At 43.5% G+C, this 22286-nt stretch overlaps 1 protein-coding gene across 4 annotated transcripts in view; it reads right to left on the bottom strand.

Annotated features, from left to right (window-relative positions):
• The window catches only part of arhgap27l (Rho GTPase activating protein 27, like), a 42979-nt gene that overhangs the window by 4157 nt on the left and 16536 nt on the right, over nt 1–22286 (bottom strand). The window contains exons 3-15 of one of the 4 annotated variants that reach the window (XM_053612599.1): nt 9880–10302; nt 8984–9172; nt 7985–8065; nt 7733–7813; nt 6176–6262; nt 5236–5313; nt 3380–3447; nt 2040–2127; nt 1836–1937; nt 1552–1650; nt 943–1027; nt 565–684; nt 171–269 (exon numbers count right to left, since the gene is read on the bottom strand). In XM_053612599.1, the coding sequence (XP_053468574.1) occupies nt 171–269; nt 565–684; nt 943–1027; nt 1552–1650; nt 1836–1937; nt 2040–2127; nt 3380–3447; nt 5236–5313; nt 6176–6262; nt 7733–7813; nt 7985–8065; nt 8984–9172; nt 9880–10302 (1600 nt within the window). The remainder of the gene's footprint in view (nt 1–170; nt 270–564; nt 685–942; nt 1028–1551; nt 1651–1835; nt 1938–2039; nt 2128–3379; nt 3448–5235; nt 5314–6175; nt 6263–7732; nt 7814–7984; nt 8066–8983; nt 9173–9879; nt 10303–22286) is intronic. The other 3 variants (XM_053612601.1, XM_053612600.1, XM_053612602.1) reach the window with 3 other exon arrangements.

Genomic DNA, 22286 nt, shown 5'->3' with positions numbered 1-22286 from the left:
CAGGTACATTTCGTTTTACCGCATTCAAAACATATGGGCGCGGGGGGGGCGGGCGATGGGGGGGGGGGGGTGCGGACTTATGCTCTCATGGTCTCAAATCGGTCAAATTCAAGTTTAGAACAATAGTGTGGAAAAAGCAACAGCCCGATCCGTCCAGCCGTCTCTCCTACCTCTCCTCTCCACGGACTTTATACATTTCTCCACAAATCTTGGGACGGTGGTGTTCTCCCGGTGACACAGGGTGTCCAAGTGACAGCCAAACACGCTGTCTAAAAGGAAGCGGAAGAGAAAAACAGGATGACCAGTGCACCTCAGATGATCTGCTGCTGTAATCGTAAAGACTGTCCTGTAGCTCAGGATCTTATTCCCAATCTGCTCGCACTGATAATCCCCCATTCTCTCCCCTTTACTCTTCTACACCTCTGTACGGTAATGATTTATAATCCCACTACACCCGTCTCAGGTCTCGTCTCAGGGAGTTTTTCCTCGACCCTCGGTCTTGTTCATTATGGATTCAGATCTACCTCTGGATGTCTGACGGAGTATCTGAAATCGGACGCTCACCTTTGATGTAGCCTTTCTCCTTGACCGCCTGCAGCGTAGGTCTCCTCTGGAGGAACTTGCGTAGTTTGACCCGAACGCGGCCCTGCTCAGAATCCGCCGCGCCTGAGCTCTGCCTCGTCGCTGTGAGAGGAAACGCCAGAAAACGAAACAGCTTTCGACAGGAAATCTCCACTTACACCGTACTTTAATAGAATTCTAACTATCTGGCAACTCAGACCTTCTGAAGCGGTCCAGGATAAAGATTTATAAATCTGATCCAAATGAATGCATTTACACTTTCATGCTTATGCTCAATAATCCTGAATAACTAGTGTCTCTACTACTACAGTGTGTGTGTGTGTGTGTGTGTGTGTGTGTGTGTGTGTGTGTGTCACTCACTGGTGTTCTTCCTCTCTCTCTCTACAGGCTGGAGTGATTTCTCCATGACCTCATCGTCCTCTTCATCTGTGTAATGTTCATGATCCTGTAATCACACACACACACACACACACACACACACACAATACCCATTTTAAAGGATGCACTGATTCACTTTACATTCAGAAAAACCTACGTACAACCAAGTGCAAAAGTTTTCACCCCCTGAGGACTAAATAGAGACGAAGAAATGTAATGCACTTCAGTAGAAGGAGAGGTGACACGTATTTTCCACGTTTGTTTTTTTTTAACGTTTTTTTTTTTTTTTAATTTTACTCTTTTTAAAATCTATCGGTAAAAAAATATACCTTTAAAATTTAGGCAGATTGAAGCTTTACCTTTGAAATATAGGTACATTTAACAATGGTCTATTTCAAAACCAAGGGAGGGGGCGCAAACTTTTGCCCTCATACTGTAATAAACAGTATATTCTGAATATAAACTCCAAACCAGTTCAACCGGCTCCTTGTATAGATCTAGCAGTTCTGAAATGTTTCAAGTTTAAGCGTAATATAGTGTAATAAAAGTGTAATACTAGATTTGATCACATGGGGGCGCCATGTCACTAACCAGGTGTTTAATGGTGTCCTGGATGATCTTGTGCCAGTCGTGGATGATGCTGTCCGTGTCGTATTGTATCAGATAGTCTGAGCCTTGACGAGTCTTTAGCTGTAGAAGAACATGTGGGACGTTCAGCTCATTATAACGAACCTCATCATTCCTGTTAGAGACGCTGCTGATGTTAAATTCAACCAAATTCCTCCACCACAATGCAGCACTTTAACCGGAGACGTTCAGCAACAAAACGCCACACATAAAGCTGTTGAGTGAAATGAGTATTTGAGTTATTGCACCTCCAGGACGTTCTTCTTGCTGGATTTGTCCTTGGACGCCCAGCCGACTGAAGCAGCTTTCAGCTCCACTGTGAACTCCGGGATGATCTGATTAGTCTTAGTCTATAGAGAACAAGCAAAAAAAAAAAAAAGCCACGCGATTTAACAAACTTATTTTGTTCATGTTCTCAATAACCATCACAGTGTCAGGATCAGTGATCGTACCACATTCCCACCCGGAGTGGATTTGGGATCTTTGTAAAAGGTGAGAATTCCCCCATGAAGTACGGTCCACGACTGAGTCCAGTTCTTCCTGAGAACGCACACAGAGACATGTCGATGTCACACACATCATGGAAACTCCAGATCACGATTATTGTCCTGAAACGGCATGTCCCGGAGTGTTCTATTCCTCTCTTACAACGACGACGATTACTATTTTTTCCATTTATTAAAGAACGACATGCCATACTTTTTTATCTCATGCTGTGGAATGTCTGTGAAACGAGTTAGTTCCTGTTCTCACTTACGTTATAGCAGCTATAAACACTCGCTCCCTCGCTAGCCTCTCTCTTTTTCTCCTCGCTCCAAGTCAATAAGACAAAAAAGCTAGCTATATATAAAAACTCCTCTGTCCTGAAGCTGTGGAAAACTTTACAGCTTTACCTCTGACACTGGAGACTCCTTCCATACACGTGAAATAACATCTCCTTACTGAAAACTTCACCATATCAACAGATCAACAATTTTATCTGACGCATCTGCTGTACAAGTCCCTGCGATTGAGCTGTCCTATCCAAACTATTACATATCAGATCAGATCGAGCGCATTGACATAAACCTGCACTACGGTCACGGCCGCTGTTATAGAGAACTAATCAACACCTCCTGACCAATCAGAATCCAGGAATTCCACTGTGGGATAAATGCAAATTTAAAATGACACCTGAACAACTGATGTGTTCAAAAAATCAATCGAAACCTGGAAATCGGCGTAGAAGACAACAAACATTCTTTTCCTGAAGAAATTGTCCACATATATACAGTGGGGTCCAAGAATCCAAGACTGCGTTGCTGAAAATCCATGAATTTGTTTCGTAATTAGTGTAAAATAACCAGACCATTTAAAACAAAGAGAGGAAACGTTTAATATCGTGGTCCAACATTCAATATTCGATATTCAAGGTTCCGCACTATATCTAGGTCGATGTTTTATTAAGCTGATTGAAGCAGATTTGTGATATCGACCAAGTTATCTAATTCGTACAAAAGATCAGATTTTCCTCGAGTCTAATCTCTTCCACGTCTTCAAACGACGCTCCGACGGATTCGATCTAACCTCAGGTTTGCCGGCGTGAGGGCCGTCGACGCAGAAGCAGGACGCGTCAAGCACTAAAATACTCAGGGATTTCCAAGAGTCTACTTTTCAATCTGTAATGAAAAATCTCGCGTTGAACCCGAAAACGGTGCAAAATAAAAAAGCATTTTCCCTAAACCCTCTCAGACCTGACTATATATTAGGCATAAAATTGCTACGAAGCCAGATTCCAGGTTGTTTACGGTACCTCAGCTTCTTCCCGTTATCCGCTATCTTGGTCTTGTTGAGAATGCCGGCCTTCTCCAGCATTGAAGCCTAGAACAAGAAGTAAGGGGGAGAATGTTCTGGAAAAATGCACAACAATATGACAGAACAACGCAAACAACACTTCAGCCCTCCACCTTTTTAAGCTAAGCGCTACAGTCGGACGACGATGAAACGGTTTTTTTTTTTTTGGATAATTGGTTAATGCGTTCGAGAAAAATAGACACCAGATGTACATGCATACAGAAATACACACACATCCCACAGACGGAAAGATCGGGGTCTCAGACCTTTCAGTCTCCATCTTCAAACTGAAAGGTTAGTGAGAGTCTCCGGCGAGGTTTAGTTTACACATCTAAAGCTGCTTCCACACCTTTTCTTTTATTCAGGATATCATTGTAAAATTTCCAACCTTCCAGCTTAAAATGACAGCGTGTGCATTTCTGGGACGTTCACCGCTACGTGACGTGGCGTCCCACGTGTAAGCGTAGCTGCATACAGTGAAGTCACACCAGCAGCTCAGACTCTCTTGATTTTTTTGTTTTTTTTTGCCTCCAGAGCTACCGAAGACAAACAACCTCCACATCACGAGAGTTACGCCAAACTTTATTTCACAATCTCCGTTACTCAGAACGATAAATCCAATGGAAAGTAAGCTAGGCTAGTTAGTTAGCTGGTACTAGCTAGGAATGCTAAGCGCGTTGGTATGGTTATGGCATGATGCGTGAGGTGATATATTTTTATATCAGCACAAAATCGACAAAAGAGCACTTTCTGGGGGAAAAACAAATCAATAAAAATGCAGCGTGTGAAAGCAGCCTGAAGGTACATTTATTTTTGGAGTGTAGCACGAACACAATAACAAAAACCAAAACACTTCTCTTGTAGAACAATGCCAGAACTGATCCAGAGGTTCCATTTGGAGGAATTTTAGGAATTGAGCTCTAAGAGTACTGAAGTGTGACGTCATCGGTGCTTGTTAGTACTGTTAGTACGGTTAGTCTGAGCATTAGAACTCAGTTTCCCATGAACCCTTGAGACACCACGGACATCCACCCTGCAGTCCATCTCCGTTTTGAACGTCACTGACTTCCACGGATGATCCTAAATAAGTACAATACAAGCGGCCACTTGCAGCACAAGCAGCAGCGTGTACACTCTGTAAACCAGCTGTTACTATAGCAACGATAATGCATTAGAGAGCATGAGCGCATTGATGTAAAGCTGTGATGTGTAGCTGCACTACCGTCAGAACTGCTGCTAGAGGAGATTAATCAGAAAAAAACATGTTCTTCCCACGTTGGTCTTTCCAGTTCACCCTCTTCAGCTAACTCTGCAGTATCACATGACTGCTACGTTCATGCGTAACACGCTCGAAGCAAAGCGCTATCCGCCCTCTTCCACATACATGAGCTCACGGACGCCTACGATTGGCTAGAGTCACTGTGATTAACAGGAAAGACAGAGAGTATGCCCCTCCCACACAGAGTCTCCTACAGCCAGTCTTGCTCCAGTGACCACAGGACACGGATGGCTATGACGTCGCCAAGATTGGGGGTCAATAGCGTGAGCGCTTTTCTGAACTCTGTTGTTTAAAGTAAAATGACGCTGCCTGAAACACGCTGATTCGATCTGACGGTTCTCCAAAGACTCATCCAGCTAAACTCACACGAGATGTAAAAGTAGCGAAAGGACTCTAAACGTAGTGCGAGTAACTAGGAAGTCAGCGAGGCGGCGGTAAAAGAGTAGCGGAACGCAGGTCTGGACACCCGAGTGTGCAGAATTAAATACGAGCAAACCGAGCGTTATTATAGCTCTGTCCTGTGGACTTTAACGCACATGGTGGTGAGGGTGGTGGAGGTGGGGGAGGTGCGCGTCCGTGCTGGACAGATTCCTCCTCGGCCTCAGGTTGTCCTCCTTCGAGGGAAAGCACAACAAATGATTTTTTGGGAAAGCATGAAACCTTCCTACATTAAACTAACACTATTCACTGCATTAACAAGCGTTTTAATATGAATAAATCCTACATAATGTTAACAGAGTTACTCAGTAAGTTCGCACGTGTTAACTGATGATGAAATTCACCTGCGCCGACTTTTTATCATTTTCATTCAAAATAATCCCACATAAATATTCAAAAATGAAACCCCAGCGTTTTGTTGGATCCTGCGTGTTGTTTCCTGTTTCTCTGTCTTTCGCTTTTGGTCTGTTTAGGGGAACGTGCATTTTCTTTCTTTCCTTTCCTCTTTTAATAAATAAATAATAAATACATGAATGAATTAATTTATATACTCATCCACTGATTCTTTTTTTTCCCATTCCCCCTAAATTATGTATCTTTAAAAAAACACAGGGTTTTTTTTCTTTTTCCCCACGGGCACGTGCATATGTGCATCATTTTTTCTATCTTTTTTATTTTACTTTTTTATTTTCGATTTTATTTGATTTCTTCTACTTTTTTCCTCGTGTATTTATGCGTTTATTTTTCTTTCTCTTCCTTTTTTTTCTCCCCTTCCTCTGTTTTTCTTCTTCTCTTAGGGTTGGCTTTGGATTTAATAGTCCGTTAACTGTAACTCTATATGTTTTTACCGCGTCCTTATTTCCCTCTCAAGAGGGAGCGTGGATGCAGTTAGGAAAAAAGACATGTTGCTAACTTCCTGAACTCTGGACTCCAGGTGTAAGGTTTTGCAGTTAATGACCATAAACATGTTGGTCATTTCGGGCTGAAAGATAATTTCCTGTTTATGAGCACTGGTTAACGCAGGTGCTGTGTACATGCCTGAGGAAGGTCTGGTGAATTCCCCGTGCTCGATGAATCGATGCTGTAGTCAGAAGCAACCCTGCGGTGAGACGGGAAAAACTTCTGCTGTAAAGAAAGAACAGCAGAGTGAAGTCAGTGACTTGACTTCCTACATGGCATTTAACCAAATGAACAAATCTGTGTGGATCTTCAATACGCCTGCTACATCATCGGCGTAACAGTTCTGTAATTAAACATGGCTGTCACAGCCAGCTGTTACGTTTCGAAAAACGCAGAATGTTTGCTACGTCATTATCACTTCAAACGTGTTTTCACTGCTGATCTAATGCCGCGCTAGAACCTTAACCTGTCAGCTGACCGACAAAATAATCAACTCAATAACGCGTCTTGTTTTCTGTGAGAAAGTGTGTTAGGGTGTCTTGTGAAAGCGTGTCAGAGTGTGTCACGTGAAAACGTGTCAGAGTGTGCTGTGTGAAAGTGTGATGTGTGAAAGTGTGTCGTGTGATAGTGTGACAGAGTGTGTCGTGTGAAAGTGTGTCAGTGTGTCGTGTGAAAGTGTGTCGTCTGAAAGTGTGACAGAGTGTGTCGTGTGAAAGTGTGTCAGTGTGTCATGTGAAAGTGTGTCACGTGAAAGCGTGTCAGAGTGTGTCGTGTGAAAGTGTGCTGTGTGAAAGTGTGATGTGTGAAAGTGTGTCGTGTGATAGTGTGACAGAGTGTGTTGTGTGAAAGTGTGTCATGTGAAAGTGTGACAGAGTGTGTCATGTGAAAGTGTGTCGTGTGAAAGTGTGCTGTGTGAAAGTGTGTCATGTGAAAGTGTGTCAGTGTGTCGTGTGAAAGTGTGTCACGTGAAAGCGTGTCAGAGTGTGTCATGTGAAAGTGTGTCGTGTGAAAGCGTGTCAGAGTGTGTCGTGTGAAAGTGTGCTGTGTGAAAGTGTGTCAGATGAAAGTGTGTCGTGTGAAAGCGTGTCAGAGTGTGTCGTGTGAAAGTGTGCTTTGTGAAAGTGTCATATGAAAGTGTGTCGTGTGAAAGCGTGTCAGAGTGTGTCATATGAAAGTGTGTCGTGTGAAAGCGTGTCAGAGTGTGTCATGTGAAAGTGTGTCGTGTGAAAGCGTGTCAGAGTGTGTCATGTGAAAGTGTGTCGTGTGAAAGCGTGTCAGAGTGTGTCATGTGAAAGTGTGTCGTGTGAAAGCGTGTCAGAGTGTGTCGTGTGAAAGTGTGCTGTGTGAAAGTGTGTCAGATGAAAGTGTGTCGTGTGAAAGCGTGTCAGAGTGTGTCATATGAAAGTGTGTCGTGTGAAAGTGTGACAGAGTGTGCTGTTTGAAAGCGTGTCAGAGCATGTCGTGTGAAAGTGCGTTAGCGTGTGCCGTGTGAAAGTCTCCTAGAGTGCGTTGTGTGAAAGTGTGTTAGAGAGTCACACACACTCGCGGCCTGGCTCTGACAGAGCCTCTGTGTGGTTTATTTATGTTACACTGTGATCTTAAACCCTCGATGTTCCACCCAGCTGTTTGAGTGTATACAGATGTTATGATGAGATATACTGATGTGTATACTGTATGAACGTGTCTCTGGCCCACCATGTCCTCCTGTGGGACGGGTCTCCAGTTCTTCAGGACAGACTGTCCTTCCTGCTCCGTCCCGTTCCCTAACACGGACACCTGCTCGTACACAGTTCACATACAGAGAGGCTCATATGGACCAGTAAAGCTCATAACTGACCAAAATAAAAACTAAATAAAAAAACACTTTCAATTAACAAATAATCCGGAAGAAGAAATGAAGCTTGTAAAGTGAGACGGCTTTAGATGAACAGATCTGTACACACTGACCTCCGGAAGATTCCACAGAGACACAGAGCCGTCCTTTAAGTAGTAATACGTCTTGCCGGTCTCGTCCTTCGACTGGATCCACTGTGGAAAAACACAAGCGCAGTCACGGCCTCTGTAATAACCAGATTTTACACGAACACGTTCTGAGTGGAAATATCACAGTGGGGTGAGATACCGAGCAGTTAAAGTCTTCAACTACCGCAATAATGCCAACAGAGGGCGCTGTATAAAAACTTTACAAGGCTCAAACCTTTAGAAGTGTCTTCTCTGAGCCAGGAGGAAGAGGAGAGGACTTTACACACAGCTATGAATGCAATCATGACCTGATCACATGTGCGTTTCAGGAAACTGAGCTTCAGCACATTAGTTTTAGTTCAGTGAACGGATTAGAATTAGTTTGGTGCGAACTGTAACGTGAGCGAGCGGCAGTTAACGTGCGAGCAATTCTCGTTTTAATGACGTCCGATGAAGTATTATGGCACATCACATTTTTCAAAAGGGTGATATTACACGCCATGAACACGCCACTGAGATGCGGTTACTCAGACAGAGGAAGAGGAAGATTTATCCGAGAAATGGAGAAACAACACTTTGTCTGGTTTCTCTAGTAGGAACCTACGAGGAACCTACTAACCAACTTTCTCTAGTTTCTTGTCTGATCATCATGTACAGTTTGAACGGATTGGTATAACCGTACGAGCGGTTTGGTTTCGTACTAGCTTCATTTTCAGATTAGATTAGCAAAGCGAGCTAAGCGTTCTAGCTACATAGACTCTCCAGAGGCATGTATATATATATATATATATATATATATATATATATATATATATATGCTGGGAAATGAGAATGAATCGAAGAGAGTTTTGGCTGAATGCGCATTGGGATGATGTCACGTGATGTATCTTGGCCCAAATCTGCAGAAAATCTGCAGTAATTGCTGAAATTGCACCTCCACGACGTGCGCGTGTGTAGAATATAAACGTCAGCGTTGTTGTGTACCTGCTGTTGTGTGTGGTCATTGGTGAAGACTGCTTTTCCTCCAGGCTCTGTGGAGCAGCTCCAGCCAGTCGGTACCGGCGTTCCGGGGTCCAGAGTGACCCGAGGCAGGACGGGCAGTTTGACCGGAGGCAGTGGGGCGGCCTGAGCCTCTCGCTCAGTTTTGGGGTAATCCTCCTTTGGTAAAGGGGGCTGGAGAGAGAGATAGAGAGAGAGAGAGATAGATAGATAGAGAGAGAGAGAGAATAAGAAGAATATGAACAATAACTCGAAAGTAGGTGTGCAAAGTAAATGACTGAAGCAATATTTACAATCCAGATGCACTAATTCCAAACAGACAGTGCAGTGCGTACAAGGAAGAAGTATTTTGTTGACGGAGACTGCCCGAATCATCTGACATCACATGACCAGCGCTTACTCTTATTAATGTTTACATGTTTAATATTTAAAAACATTATCAAATTAGTTTATTTTGGCCTCGTGCTTCTCGGCCTCCAAGAAAGTAAGACCCATCGGTCCCAATCAAGTAGAAGGCGTGGCGGGTGAGCCTGCCAGGCCTCATGTAAGAGGCGTGGCTTTTATGCAAGTCGGTGAAAAAGGCGTGGTCTGTCAGTTTCATGTAAGGAGGCGTGGACTCTTTGTGTCCCTGTCAGTACCAGCGAAGGAGGTGTGGCCTTTGTGCCTGTCTGTCCCTCCGACTTCTCGAAGCCAACAATTTCCTGTTGCGCTCAAACAGTTGGCAACGTATTCAATGACACCATAACGCATCAAAATATACAATTAAAATAAAACACAAGAACTACAAATGGGCCAGGTTAAAAAATATTCTGATTTAATCAGAGCTATAAAGCATTCGGCCTGGTGTTCTCTTCCAGTCCCGCGAGAAAGGTGTTCCTTACCAGTCGTTCCGGCTGAGGGCTGATCGGCTCGGGAGCGTCCCATGACGTCTGATTCAGCGTGGCGCTGAAGTAGTAAGGTCTCCCTGAGTTGTCGTCTACGAGCTGCTCCCAGTCTGATCCCTGCGAGACAGTCGGAGGCAGCGAGGACGGAGCGGACACGGACGGAGCTGGGCTGAGCAAAGCCGAGGCATCCATGGCTGCAGGTAGAGTGGGGCTCTGACGGTGTGCTGCAGGGTAGAACATCTTGCCGCTGTCCTGATCATCTCCAGGTCGCTCCTCCCATTGAGGTGAGTCTGGAGCCGGGCTGAGGGAGAGGCCAGGAGATGAGCAGGTGGAGGTGGACGTAGGAGGTACGCGATTCGCGAGCTTCTTCAGCTCAGTCACGTTAGCATACACCGCCATATTGGGGTTCTCACGCTCCTGCTGGAGGAGGAAAAAGAAGGAGAGTTTATCGACAAATAGAATGAAAATGATGGCACGAGGATGAGTGGTAATGCTTGAAACACTTTAAAAACGCTCCCATGTTGGAAGTGTCAGTTTTAAGGCTAAAAAAAAAAAACAGGCGAGGAATCTGATCCGCCAACGCTAGCCTCACCTACCGAGGGTAAAAATGCGCTCAGGACCGCCTATGGCTTAATTTCCCAAACGCTTTGTAGTCCAGGGTATTATGATCACACTGAATGCTCCAACAGGTAAGCCCGTTGTTACATAACTCACTTGCTTCACAAGACGCTCTGGGCAAAATATCATGCTGGAACTTGATGTCCAGACTACTCATCATACCAGGATCCAGACTGCAGAAATAAAAATTCTCCGTCGGGACACTTTTCCGAGCGTACGGATCAGCGGACAGGCAGAACAGGACGGATAACCTCCAGCGCGGCTCTTTTTGTAATATCAAACCCTCCACCGCTTTCATCGCGACCTCAGCGGGGTTTCCTGCTCGCCGTGCGAATATTATACCGCCGCTAGTATTCCCATCATCAACTCAAACAAAACAGCCATGGAAACCTGGGCAGGACAAAGCAGAGTGGAGCAGCTAAATCCCTGACCTGAGCCTTTCCCTTTATTCAGGACTAACAAAAGAGACAGAGAGAAGAGGAATCAGATATCCATTCCTGATTTCAGTCTCACACACTCACACACCCACACACAGGCACTATTTTACCCAGATCTCGGACACCGTTACAGGTTTCTCTCGGTTCTCACTTGTTTTCCTAATGGTTTCATGGCTGACCTGAGACTGGTTCCGTGCGCACCGAGTGTTTTATAACGAACGGGGGGAAAAGCATCCTACAGAAGTGTACAAGTCCTTAATGGTAGCTGTGGTAGCTCAGGGCAGTAGTTTAAAGGGCAGCGGTGACTCAGTGGTTAAGACGTTGGACTACTGCTCAGAAAGTTCAAATACCAGCACTGCCAAGCTTCCACTGTTGGGCCCCACATGCTGAGATGTGTACATGAGATAAATCTATGTCTCTCTGGATAAGGGCGTCTACTAAATACCATAAATGTAAACATGATGTGGTTTATTAGTGAGTTAACGGATGTAATGGACTTCAGAATGACATTCCAAAACATTACAAGTAACTGTAAATGGATAAAAATTACAACATGTCATATAAAACCTAACGGACCTCTGGGCAATTCCTATTTTAGCGTGTGCTGAGGAAAACAAGTAGAAAGTTGTTTCCTTGTTTTCCCGTTTCCGCTCACTTTCCTTCTCAAGTGCTTCATCCTGATCAAGCAGATTCGGAGCGTATCCGGAACACTGGGCATGAGGACGGAATACGCCCTGGGTGACACGCCAGTCCGTCTCGGCCCGGGTTTCACTTGGAAATGAAAAACAATCTGGACGCTGACTCTGCACGAGGAACTCAGTGAACAATGGCGTGACTTTTGAAAACCTTAAAAGTAAGATGGGAAAATGTTTACTTGAAAGCACTAGGTCAATTAGATGAAGGAACTGAAACAATATTGTTTGTTTGTGTGTGTGTGTGTGTGCGTGTGTGTGTGTGTGTGGTTTTTTATTTTGTCTTCAGGAACACAGCTGAACCTTTTAACTCACTACCTGCGCACAGTCTGAACACTCGGGGGAGCACACAACGTCATGAAACTGCTTTTTATAAACAGCTGTAATGCAGAAATCCCCCTGAATCACTGCAACAGCTGTATAATGGAAGAATTAGAAAAAAAAAAGTTCAGCTGGAGAGAATGCAGATGAAACCGCCGTTCTCTTTTAAGTCAGTCGGGGAAAAAAAAACAAAAAAACCCCACACATACTGAAAATACTGCGAGCAGCCTGATAGTTCGGCTCCATAAACTGGGGAAATGTCCAGATAACGGGTTTTTTTCTTTTTCCAAATTATCAGCTCCCCTCAGGGGACAGGAAGCGCAGAGCCAAACAGTTCTGATGAACTTTCCGCCGTGTGTAGCTCGGCCCTAGGGGGTGTGTGTGTGTGTGTGTGTGTGTGTGTGTGTGTGTGTGTGTGTGTGTGTGTGAGTGAGACACACAGAAATACCAATCAAACACCACTACAAAAACAACAACAACTGAAAATGCAGTAGTTCATCTGTTTGAATCGGACCCTGGTCGGTGTGTTCTGGTGTGAACATGGAGCAGGTCACATGACGTCTTCTTCCAAAGAAAATCCCAAAATCTGATTCTTCTGCAGTAAAAACACCATTCAACCAAACAGCATTTAAAAAAAACAACAGACTCAGTGCTAAACTGAAAGGCCAGATGCTACAGATGTGCGATGTGTTCTTCATATCTGAACTGATAAACACAAAGAATCTTTTCATCACGTTTACAGTTGTTATTAATTACGCCAATTCTGGCTTCTGATTGGTCGGGAGGTGTCGAGGAATTTTCTGTAAAGTGCAGGTTGATGTTATTGATGCTGACTCGTTCTAACAGCTCATTCACAGGGACTTGTTCAGCAGACGCTCCACAGAAACGCGTGGAATTCAATTCCGATTCAGTTTGATTCGTGTAGCGCTTTTAACGACGGACATCATCTCAAAGCAGCTTTACAGAAACATATAAACACAGGACGGAGATGTTAAGTGTGTGAATTTATCCAAATTGAGTGAGACGGTGGTGACGGTGGTGAGGAAAAACTCCCTGAGATGATACGAGGGAGAAACCTTGAGAGGAACCGGACTCAGACGGGAACCCGTCCTCATCTGGGGAACGACGGAGAGTGTGAAAGTAAAGGAGAGTTCATTACAGTTTAAACATGAAGTCTTTCTCGAACTAATCTGCTGTTTTTGGAATTGTTGACACGGAGACGTTTATTTAAAGTGCATGGAAGGAGTCTCCAGTGTCGGGGGTAGAGCTGTAGAACTTCTCCGACATCTCCAGGAGAGAGGAGTGTACGCTTCTTCGTGGTTTCTCACTAGCATGCAAGCTGCGTTATTTATTTTATTTATTTATTTATTTATGTCTTACTCACTTCAAGAGAGACGGAAAAGAGAGAACAGGAACGAACCGGTTTCACAAACGTTAAATGTAACTATAAACAGATGCAAAAGTACGACATGTTCATTACGAAACAGATCACTGTGATCTTGGCAAATCGGTGTGGTGTAAAAGGAATAAAACCGATTCAGAACGTGCCGTTATAGGAAGATAATCCAGTTTGCTGTGCGAACGGTAACTCCTTAACTTTTACTCGCCAAACGAATCCATGATAATCCGAGAGATGACACTTTCACAGCAAAACGAAATAAATCAAACATTCCCGAGCGCTGGATCGTTGGGAGCGTTTACACAAAGCATTATCTAGAGTTAATGCAGGGACACGGTGTGTAGTGATGTTCCCACTCTCTCGAGTCTCTCTCACACACACACACACACACACACACACACACACCACTTCCCTGTCCTCGGCTTACCTTGGGAATCCTCAGGAACGTCACCAGGCCGAGGGCGAACTTACGACAAGTGCCACGGATCGTTTCATCCACCGGCATTGCGGCCAAAGTGCCGAGTGGTCCTTACATGAGAAAACGGCCGAGATGTGGAACGAAATTGTAAAAGTTTCAACCACATGTTGAGTAGAGAGTGAAAAACAGAAGTTCTGCTCCTTTCTCACTTTTCATTTTCACCAAGCAACAGCTTCTGTAACCAGCGGCAACAAGAGGAACAGCGAAACTGCATCTCTGTATACGTGCGTGTGTACATGGAAAAAACATATTACTGAAATGGGGTGCTCTGTTGATGTTCTCTTGAGGGTTCTACCCACACACACACACACACTCTCACACACACACACACACACACACACACACACACACTCACACACACACACACACACACGATGGAACAACATAGATGCTATTAGTGGGTGGAGGACGCACTGATTGCACAACAGCAATTTCCTCTGCAGGACGAGGAGCGAGGACTCGAACCTAAACAAACGTTTTTGTATTCGTCCTGAAAGGAGAAAGAAGAAGAAGAAAAAAGAAAGCACGTTCTCTGAAACCTCGAGAGCTGAGATCATCTTACACTCTGGGAAACGTCTCAGAAAGCGACGAGGGAAGCACGTAAACCCGAGCTCCTCGGTGCTCTTCAGGCAGCGAGAAGCTGAAGATCACCACAACACCACCAGCTTTGTTATTCATTATTATTCAAATGACACCTGGACTCGAACTCGGACACACCCTCGGGTTCACGAGAGTCCGTCTCGTCCGGGTCGAGTACAGGCGCAGAGAATCCGTTTAAACCTCCATAACCCCGTTTCAAATCCGTTCTTAAGCACATCAGGGCGATGCCATTTTTAGAGGAAGCATTTCTGGCTCTCTGAGGAACCTTTAAAGTGCGTCATTAAGCATTACGCGAAGTAATAGTTTATTAGCGGGGCGGGGCGATACGATGATGTAATAACTATACTATTATAAACGACGTCACGCTTTTCTCATTGTGGTTATCGTGATCTTTCTATACTTTTTTTTGTCTCCAGAAAACACATGAATCGCTCGCAGCCGATTCGATCTCCGAGCTTTCTACTGAATCTTTAGAGCTGTTTTAAAAAATGTTCAAGTTGAATTACAGCAATTTATTTCACGTTTCTGAGATTTTGGGGTAATTCAGGTTGAAAGACGCTAGTTTGAGGTTACGGTTTTGTACTGAATCTTTCAAATTGTTTTTTAAGAAAATCTTACAGTTTAATCACAAATTTACTTCACCTTGTAAAGTAAATGATTTTTTTACATCGTGATGATTTTTTTCCCTTTTAATAATAATAAAAAAAAGTATAATTCAGAATGTAATTCAGTTTGGAAGCTGCTGATTTGATCAAAAAAAAGTTTACAGAATTTTTAACATTCTTTTAAAAAATGTTAACATTAATTTGACTTTTCTGAGATATTTGGGTATCACAATACCTTCTTTATTTATTTATTTTAAAAGTTGGTTTTCATTTGTAATGTGAATTTTTTTAAAGTTGTTAAATGTTCAGATTTAATTACAAAGTTGACTTCACGTTTCTGAGATGCTGAGAGAATCACGACATCTTTTTTTAAAGTAACAAAATGAAAAAGAAAAAAAAAAAGGTTCTGATTGGGACACAACGGGTTTGATGCTAAGATTTTGTAAGGAATCTTTAAAATTCTGAATTTGTGGTCGGTGGAATTGAATTCACAGTTAAAGGGTTACCTGGACCCAAAACGCTTGAGAACCTTTCCTACAGAGAACCAAAACTGGACTTTTATAGTCTACAGAACCTTTCAGAATTATTCCTTCATAATTCATTATCAAAGCTTTCAGGTAGGAGTGTGTGATTTGGCTAGAAATGATCGTATCGTAATACTTGATGTACAGTGTAGTGTAGTTGCAGTGTAGTGTAGTTGTAGTGTAGTGTGTAGAGTAGTTGTAGTGTGTAGTGTAGTTGTAGTATAGTGTAGTGTAGTATAGTTGTAGTGTAGTGTAGTTGTAGTGTAGTGTGTAGTGTAGTGTAGTTGTAGTGTAATGTAGTTGTAGTGTAGTGTAGTTGTAGTATAGTGTAGTGTGTAGTGTAGTGTGTAGTGTAGTATAGTTGTAGTGTAGTGTAGTGTAGTTGTAGTGTAGTTGTAGTGTAGTTGTAGTGTAGTGTGTAGTGTAGTATAGTTGTAGTGTAGTGTGTAGTGTAGTATAGTTGTAGTGTAGTGTAGTGTAGTTGTAGTGTGTAGTGTAGTGTAGTTGTAGTGTAGTTGTAGTATAGTGTAGTGTGTAGTGTAGTATAGTTGTAGTGTAGTGTAGTGTAGTTGTAGTGTGTAGTGTAGTATAGTTGTAGTGTAGTGTAGTGTAGTGTGGTTGTAGTGTGTAGTGTAGTATAGTTGTAGTGTAGTGTAGTTGTAGTGTAGTGTAGTGTGGTTGTAGTGTGTAGTGTAGTATAGTTGTAGTGTAGTGTAGTGTGTAGTGTAGTGTAGTTGTAGTATAGTTGTAGTGTAGTGTAGTGTAGTTGTAGTGTGTAGTGTAGTGTAGTTGTAGTGTAGTGTGTAGTGTAGTATAGTTGTAGTGTAGTTGTAGTGTAGTTGTAGTGTGTAGTGTAGTGTGTAGTGTAGTGTGTAGTGTAGTGTAGTTGTAGTGTAGTTGTAGTGTAGTGTAGTGTAGTGTAGTTGTAGTATAGTTGTAGTGTAGTTGTAGTGTGTAGTGTAGTGTGTAGTGTAGTGTAGTGTGTAGTGTAGTATAGTTGTAGTGTAGTTGTAGTGTAGTTGTAGTGTGTAGTGTAGTGTGTAGTGTAGTTGTAGTGTAGTGTAGTTGTAGTGTAGTGTAGTTGTAGTATAGTTGTAGTGTAGTTGTAGTGTGTAGTGTAGTGTGTAGTGTAGTGTAGTGTGTAGTGTAGTATAGTTGTAGTGTAGTTGTAGTGTAGTTGTAGTGTGTAGTGTAGTGTAGTGTAGTGTGTAGTTGTAGTATAGTTGTAGTGTAGTTGTAGTGTAGTTGTAGTGTGTAGTGTAGTGTGTACACTGAAGAGTATCGCTCTGTTTAGTTTTGTTTACGAATCAGCAGGGCCGTATTGTGAAAATACGAGAAATTCACAGGTTTTGTTACTCAACATTTACACAATATTACAGGATTAATCCGATCGGCTTCTGTTCCAGTTAAACACACTGCAGTTATAAAAGTACCGACACCTGGTCTAGAAAATGTATCAGGATTATGGTTATAGATTGCGATATCGATATCATAAATACCAGCATCCATCCGCCATCTTTACATGAACATGATGCTCATCCGGCTGATGCGTGTATCGTGGAGACGTTGACACGGCCGGGCAGGTAAAGGGTTTGCCCGTGGAGCCGGAGCAGCTTGGTGGTGCTGGAATCTGAACTCATGGCCTTCTGATCAGCAGACCACAGAGCTAGCGCTTCCCCCAAGGTGAAACCGAAGGTTGAAAGTGTGAAACGTGTAAAAAAGTGGATGTAAAAGTGAGCATCTTAGGATGTAAAAACGTACAGCTTGCGAACGCCACGCAGTTCTAACTAAACCCAACAAGGACACGGTGGCCACGCCTTCATCCACGTCAGGTCAGTGCATTGTGCCGTTTAATCACATAAACCGTGTGATTGTGTATATAATGCACGTTTTGTTCTTGATGAAGTTTCCTTTGGCGTGTCTGTGTATGTCGTACACACACAGACGATGAGTCATATTTATTTTCAGCCGAGCCAAACCTTCGGCAAGAGCGAACTGTCGAATGGGACACGCTGCTACACCAAAACAAACACGCCGTAAGTAATTAAGCCCTGTTCATACGGGGTTCGTTTTCCATGCAGAGCTGGAGGAACGGAATCGTTCACGGAGTATCCCTGCGATCGTAGCGGCGTTCTCCGAATCGTCCCAATCGTCACGTCACGACGTTCTTGCAGAGACTGCAGCGTACACGTGAAAAAGATTACGCCGTATTTTCCCCTTCTTTAAACTGAGTAGTAGAAAGAACCGCAGGGATTTATATAGAGTACATCCCGCCTGTTCTGACATTTTGGTTAAGATTGCGTCACGTCACGTGGGAAAAGAGGTTTTCTTCAGTATAAAGACACTCGAGGAAGCGATCGCTCGTTTCTATTTACCCCCTCAAGCCGAAACCCAGCGTTTAAAATGCAGTTAGAGTCAGGGCTGGGGGATGTAACGATGTAATATCGCTATAATATGCTTTTCTGAGATATCATGGATATCACGTCTAAAACGTGTCAGAGAAGCAACACTTCCGGGAGTTCCTAGCACAGGTACAGGTCTACAGACACGTTAATGGTCACGTGACCTGCTAAAGATCAACAATAGCACGCGCTTTGTATTAAGTTGTTGTATTCAAGTAAGGCGTGTGTGGTACGCACGGAATTTATGCTGTGACAATGATAACGTGTACATCATGAAGACATGCCCGCATGCCGTCCCCGTCACGTGACTCGATTATTATTAGGATTAGCACGGACGCCTTCTGACATCACTACTGGATATAATTGGATCCGAGCAACACTTATACAAACACACAACTTTTTTTTAGTCCTTTTCTGGTAACTCTCTATGACGGTTTACGAGTCAGGAAGATGGAGGACAAACACACGCTTCCTCCACGCCCAACCAGCCATCACCCAGACAACACACGAGAAAGCGAACCAGGTCTCTACACGTGACCTTTCAGAGACTCCGGATCAGCTGACGTTACTCTAACCAGCTCCCAAACATCCAGAAACAACTCCCACAAGAGGACAAAAGAGAGTGGGTAATAATATCATTAAATCATATGAGTCTTTCTGAATCACAGTACATGCATTAATATAGTCTAATATACTGCTAGCACACTGATGTTGATTATTTTCCTGTAACAGCATGTACCGAAGTGTTTTATTCCTCTTATACCGTGGCAATTTGCCGACAATAACAATTTTTTATCCATTAATTACAGAACGTCATACTTTTTTTTTTTTTTATCCGTTTATAATTACAGTCCTCCTACAAAAGGTTCTCACTTACATACTAGCAGCTTTACACTCTCTTTTTTTCTTGCTTGGAGTTAATAAGTCAAAAAATAGTAAAAAAAAAAAAAAAAACTTCTCTGTTCTGAAAGTTAACCGTAAAGTTACAGCTTTACCTCTGACTGTTACAAAGCGCTGACACTGGAGACTCCTTCCACACACGTTACACGAACATCCACATGGGGCGGCTGTGGATCAGGTGGTACAGCGGGTTGTCCACTAATCATAGGGTTGGCGGTTCGATTCCCGGCCCACGTGACTCCACATACCGAAGTTGCTCCCGATGGCGAGTTAGCGCCTTGCGTGGCAGCTCTGCTACCATTGGTGTGTGTGTGTGTGTGTGTGAATGGGTGAATGAGACACAGTGCAAAGCGCTTTGGATAAAAGCGCTATGTAAGTGCACTATTCACCATCTCCTTACAGAAAACTTCACCGTATCCACGATTACACGCGTGTTTTTTTTCCGCTCTGTGAATGACGAGAACGTATCGGAATGAGCGCTTTAATATACACACAGCTGCACTGCTGTTAGAGCTGCGGTTCTAGAAAATGAATCCTGACCAATCAGAATCCAGGATTCAGTCTAGTGCTTTTCTAAAGAGTTGGTTCACCAGGGCACTCATGCATTGCAGTGAAATTTGGATTGGCGAGAAGGATCTAGTCACAAAGATTCCACTGATTACACAATCGGATCCAGAATTAGGTCTAACTTTTAGTCTATAATAATAATAATAATAATAATAATAATAATAATAATAATAGTGAGGCTGTGCTTTCCTGGTCAAAGTCTTTGTTTTGTTAATGATTTGCGTGTTCAGAATGCAAAGACTCCTGGGACATGACATTCCTCTCCGGTGTATTTTGACCCCGTACATGATGTGCACGGAGACACGGAGACCGTTCACTTTAACCCAGCATGCACAGCGAGCAGGAAGCAGGAAGTAGCAAAGGCCGGTCTTTGGACTTGTTTTCCACAACAGCTCGTAAACTGAGACGTTGTTCAGAAATCGCTCAACACGTTTCATTAATAACCCTGGAGATCAAACCACGTACAGTTCATTGTCCTGCACCGGTTATGAAAGCTGGCTGGTTTCCCTAGAAAATCCGGATCATCAGCTTCTTATCAGGAAGTGAATCGTTTATAGAGCATTGGGCTCCACACACAATAACAACAAGCAGCAACGTTCATTTTCTTAAAGTTTGCACGAACACAAGTCGCACAATAGTATCCTCTTCGAAAGAAACCCCTTGCGAGTTGCACTTTTCACAAACTAATCGACAGCGTCGGATCGATCAGAAGAGCGCGGAGGTGCGCAGAAGAGTCAGTAGGACGTGTTTAGATGTGGAGAAACGAGATAACCTGGAATAACAAGCCATGTCAGGAGTTCTCTAATCAGACCAGAGACAAACTGAAAAAAAAATCAATGAAAGTTTGCAGAAACTCTCTCACCTTTCCACGCTAGCCGCGCTAGCCCTGTACTAGTCTCTGCTCTGATGAGCTGCCTTCAGCGAAATAACTCACATAAGCACATGTGATCGGTCAAACGCCAACAGAAGGTCTGCTCCACAGGCCGCGATCGTTTACGTTTAGAAATCCGGCTAGTTTATCGGCTCTGCTCCGGCGCACACGGTTCGACCCGACGAGACGCTAGTCTACGAGCGTATAATACTGTTATTATACTGTGATATTACTATCGTATGATCATACTGACTTGCGATCTATTTCCATCATGCGCGGTATTGAGGAAGTACGCTGCATGTGACACGTCTTATTACTGCGCTCTTATCACATCAGTGAACCTTTGGATATCACGCGGGATATTAATATGCATTTTCGAAGAGATACTCTATAGATTTATACTGATTTGAAGGATGTGTCCAAAACCAAAACACGTATTCTACGGTTAAAAAGATCTCCAAAACGCTGAATTGTGTGCAGTGGTGGGTCAGTGGTTCAGGGTTCCAGCCCCAGCACTGCCGGGGCCTTGGGTAAGGCCCTTAAATTGCTCAGTTGTATAAATGAGATAAATGTAAGTCTGCCAAATGCCATATATGTAATGTAAGAGGGGTGTGGTTATATCGAGTGGCTCCTCCCACTTTTTAAATAGTCAATAGTGTTTATCTTACCTCGCAGCCCCCGGGCTCACGGTTAGTACCATGGATCGTCATAACGTTGGGTTCGGGACATTTCGGATTCTAGAGAGCGTTCGATCGGACAGAAAATCTGATCCGATTCGGAAGTGCAGAATGATGTCATCAGACCTGTTGATCCGTATCGGTGGTAGCGAGAGGCGGTACATTTTGAATGCGTGGATCATCTAAATGCAATGCAAAACTGAACATTTTGATTTCATGGGGGCTTTAAACTAACTTAGAACTAAATATTGTGACGCGTAACACGTGGGTGCGTTGCGAAGTCTTATCGTATCGCCATATCATTCCTTTGCCGTGTCAGGAAAATCCTATATAAGGCTGATTTAGTAACAAATCTGATATTTAGATATTTAGCTCACGGGAAGTCACTAAGGCACTAAACAGCATAGGTTTGATGTTTTTCTGATCTACCTGCGTATTGAGTCTGCCCGTGTGAGAGAAATCCGCACGATTAACCTGAAAACACATTCAAATTAAGCAACGAGATTTTAATACCTAGATTAAAGCAATAACAGCTCATTAAACTGTGTAGTGCACTAGAATACAGACTGGTAGGGAGTTACAGAATGTTGAGTCTAGATCAGGGGTGTCCGATCTGATCCGGAAAGGGCCCGTGTGGTGTGGGTGCAGGTTTTCATTCCAGTCGAGCTGGAGCCACACCTGATTCCACCTGTTTAATCAGTTGATCCTGGATTTGTATAGACTCGGGTATGGCGTCTGCTTGGTTGGAATGAAAACCTGCACGCACACCGGCCCTTTCCGGATAAGACTGGACACCCCTGCTCTAGACTAAAAGCACACGAGTGAATGTAGAAATTAAAAGTTTCTACCTGTCTGAAGTCCCTGAGCGCTGGATTTCACACACTCCCACCTGCTACCTGTGCTCGAAAATACCACACCTGGCTGACTTACTCGGCTGCCAAGCACGGCCAGCTGAACACGCCCCCTCACAGCCGGGTTGCCAGAATGCATGAGCGCCATCCTTTAACCCTTCACAGTGCTTTGTCATTTATATTCAAGATAAAAAAAATTTGACTACAAAAAATATATATATTTTCAGCTGTATTATTTAAAATAAATCTAGACAGGCATTCATTTCAACAACAAATCTATTCTCCTGACCTGGCACGGATTAATGCAGCTTTACATTGGTGCTGTTTCCTAAAATCCAACAATAGGTTTAGAAACCTGTCTGAAAGGACATCGATAAATGACGTCTAACTCGTGACGTCACATGCAGTGGAGCGTCACCTGATGATGTCAATCATCCGGATTAAACACAAGGCCGCTGATCT

Source organism: Ictalurus furcatus, chromosome 24, assembly GCF_023375685.1.
Source record: "Ictalurus furcatus strain D&B chromosome 24, Billie_1.0, whole genome shotgun sequence".
NCBI classification, from domain to species: domain Eukaryota; kingdom Metazoa; phylum Chordata; class Actinopteri; order Siluriformes; family Ictaluridae; genus Ictalurus; species Ictalurus furcatus.
This window is presented reverse-complemented; position numbering and strand designations above follow the sequence as displayed.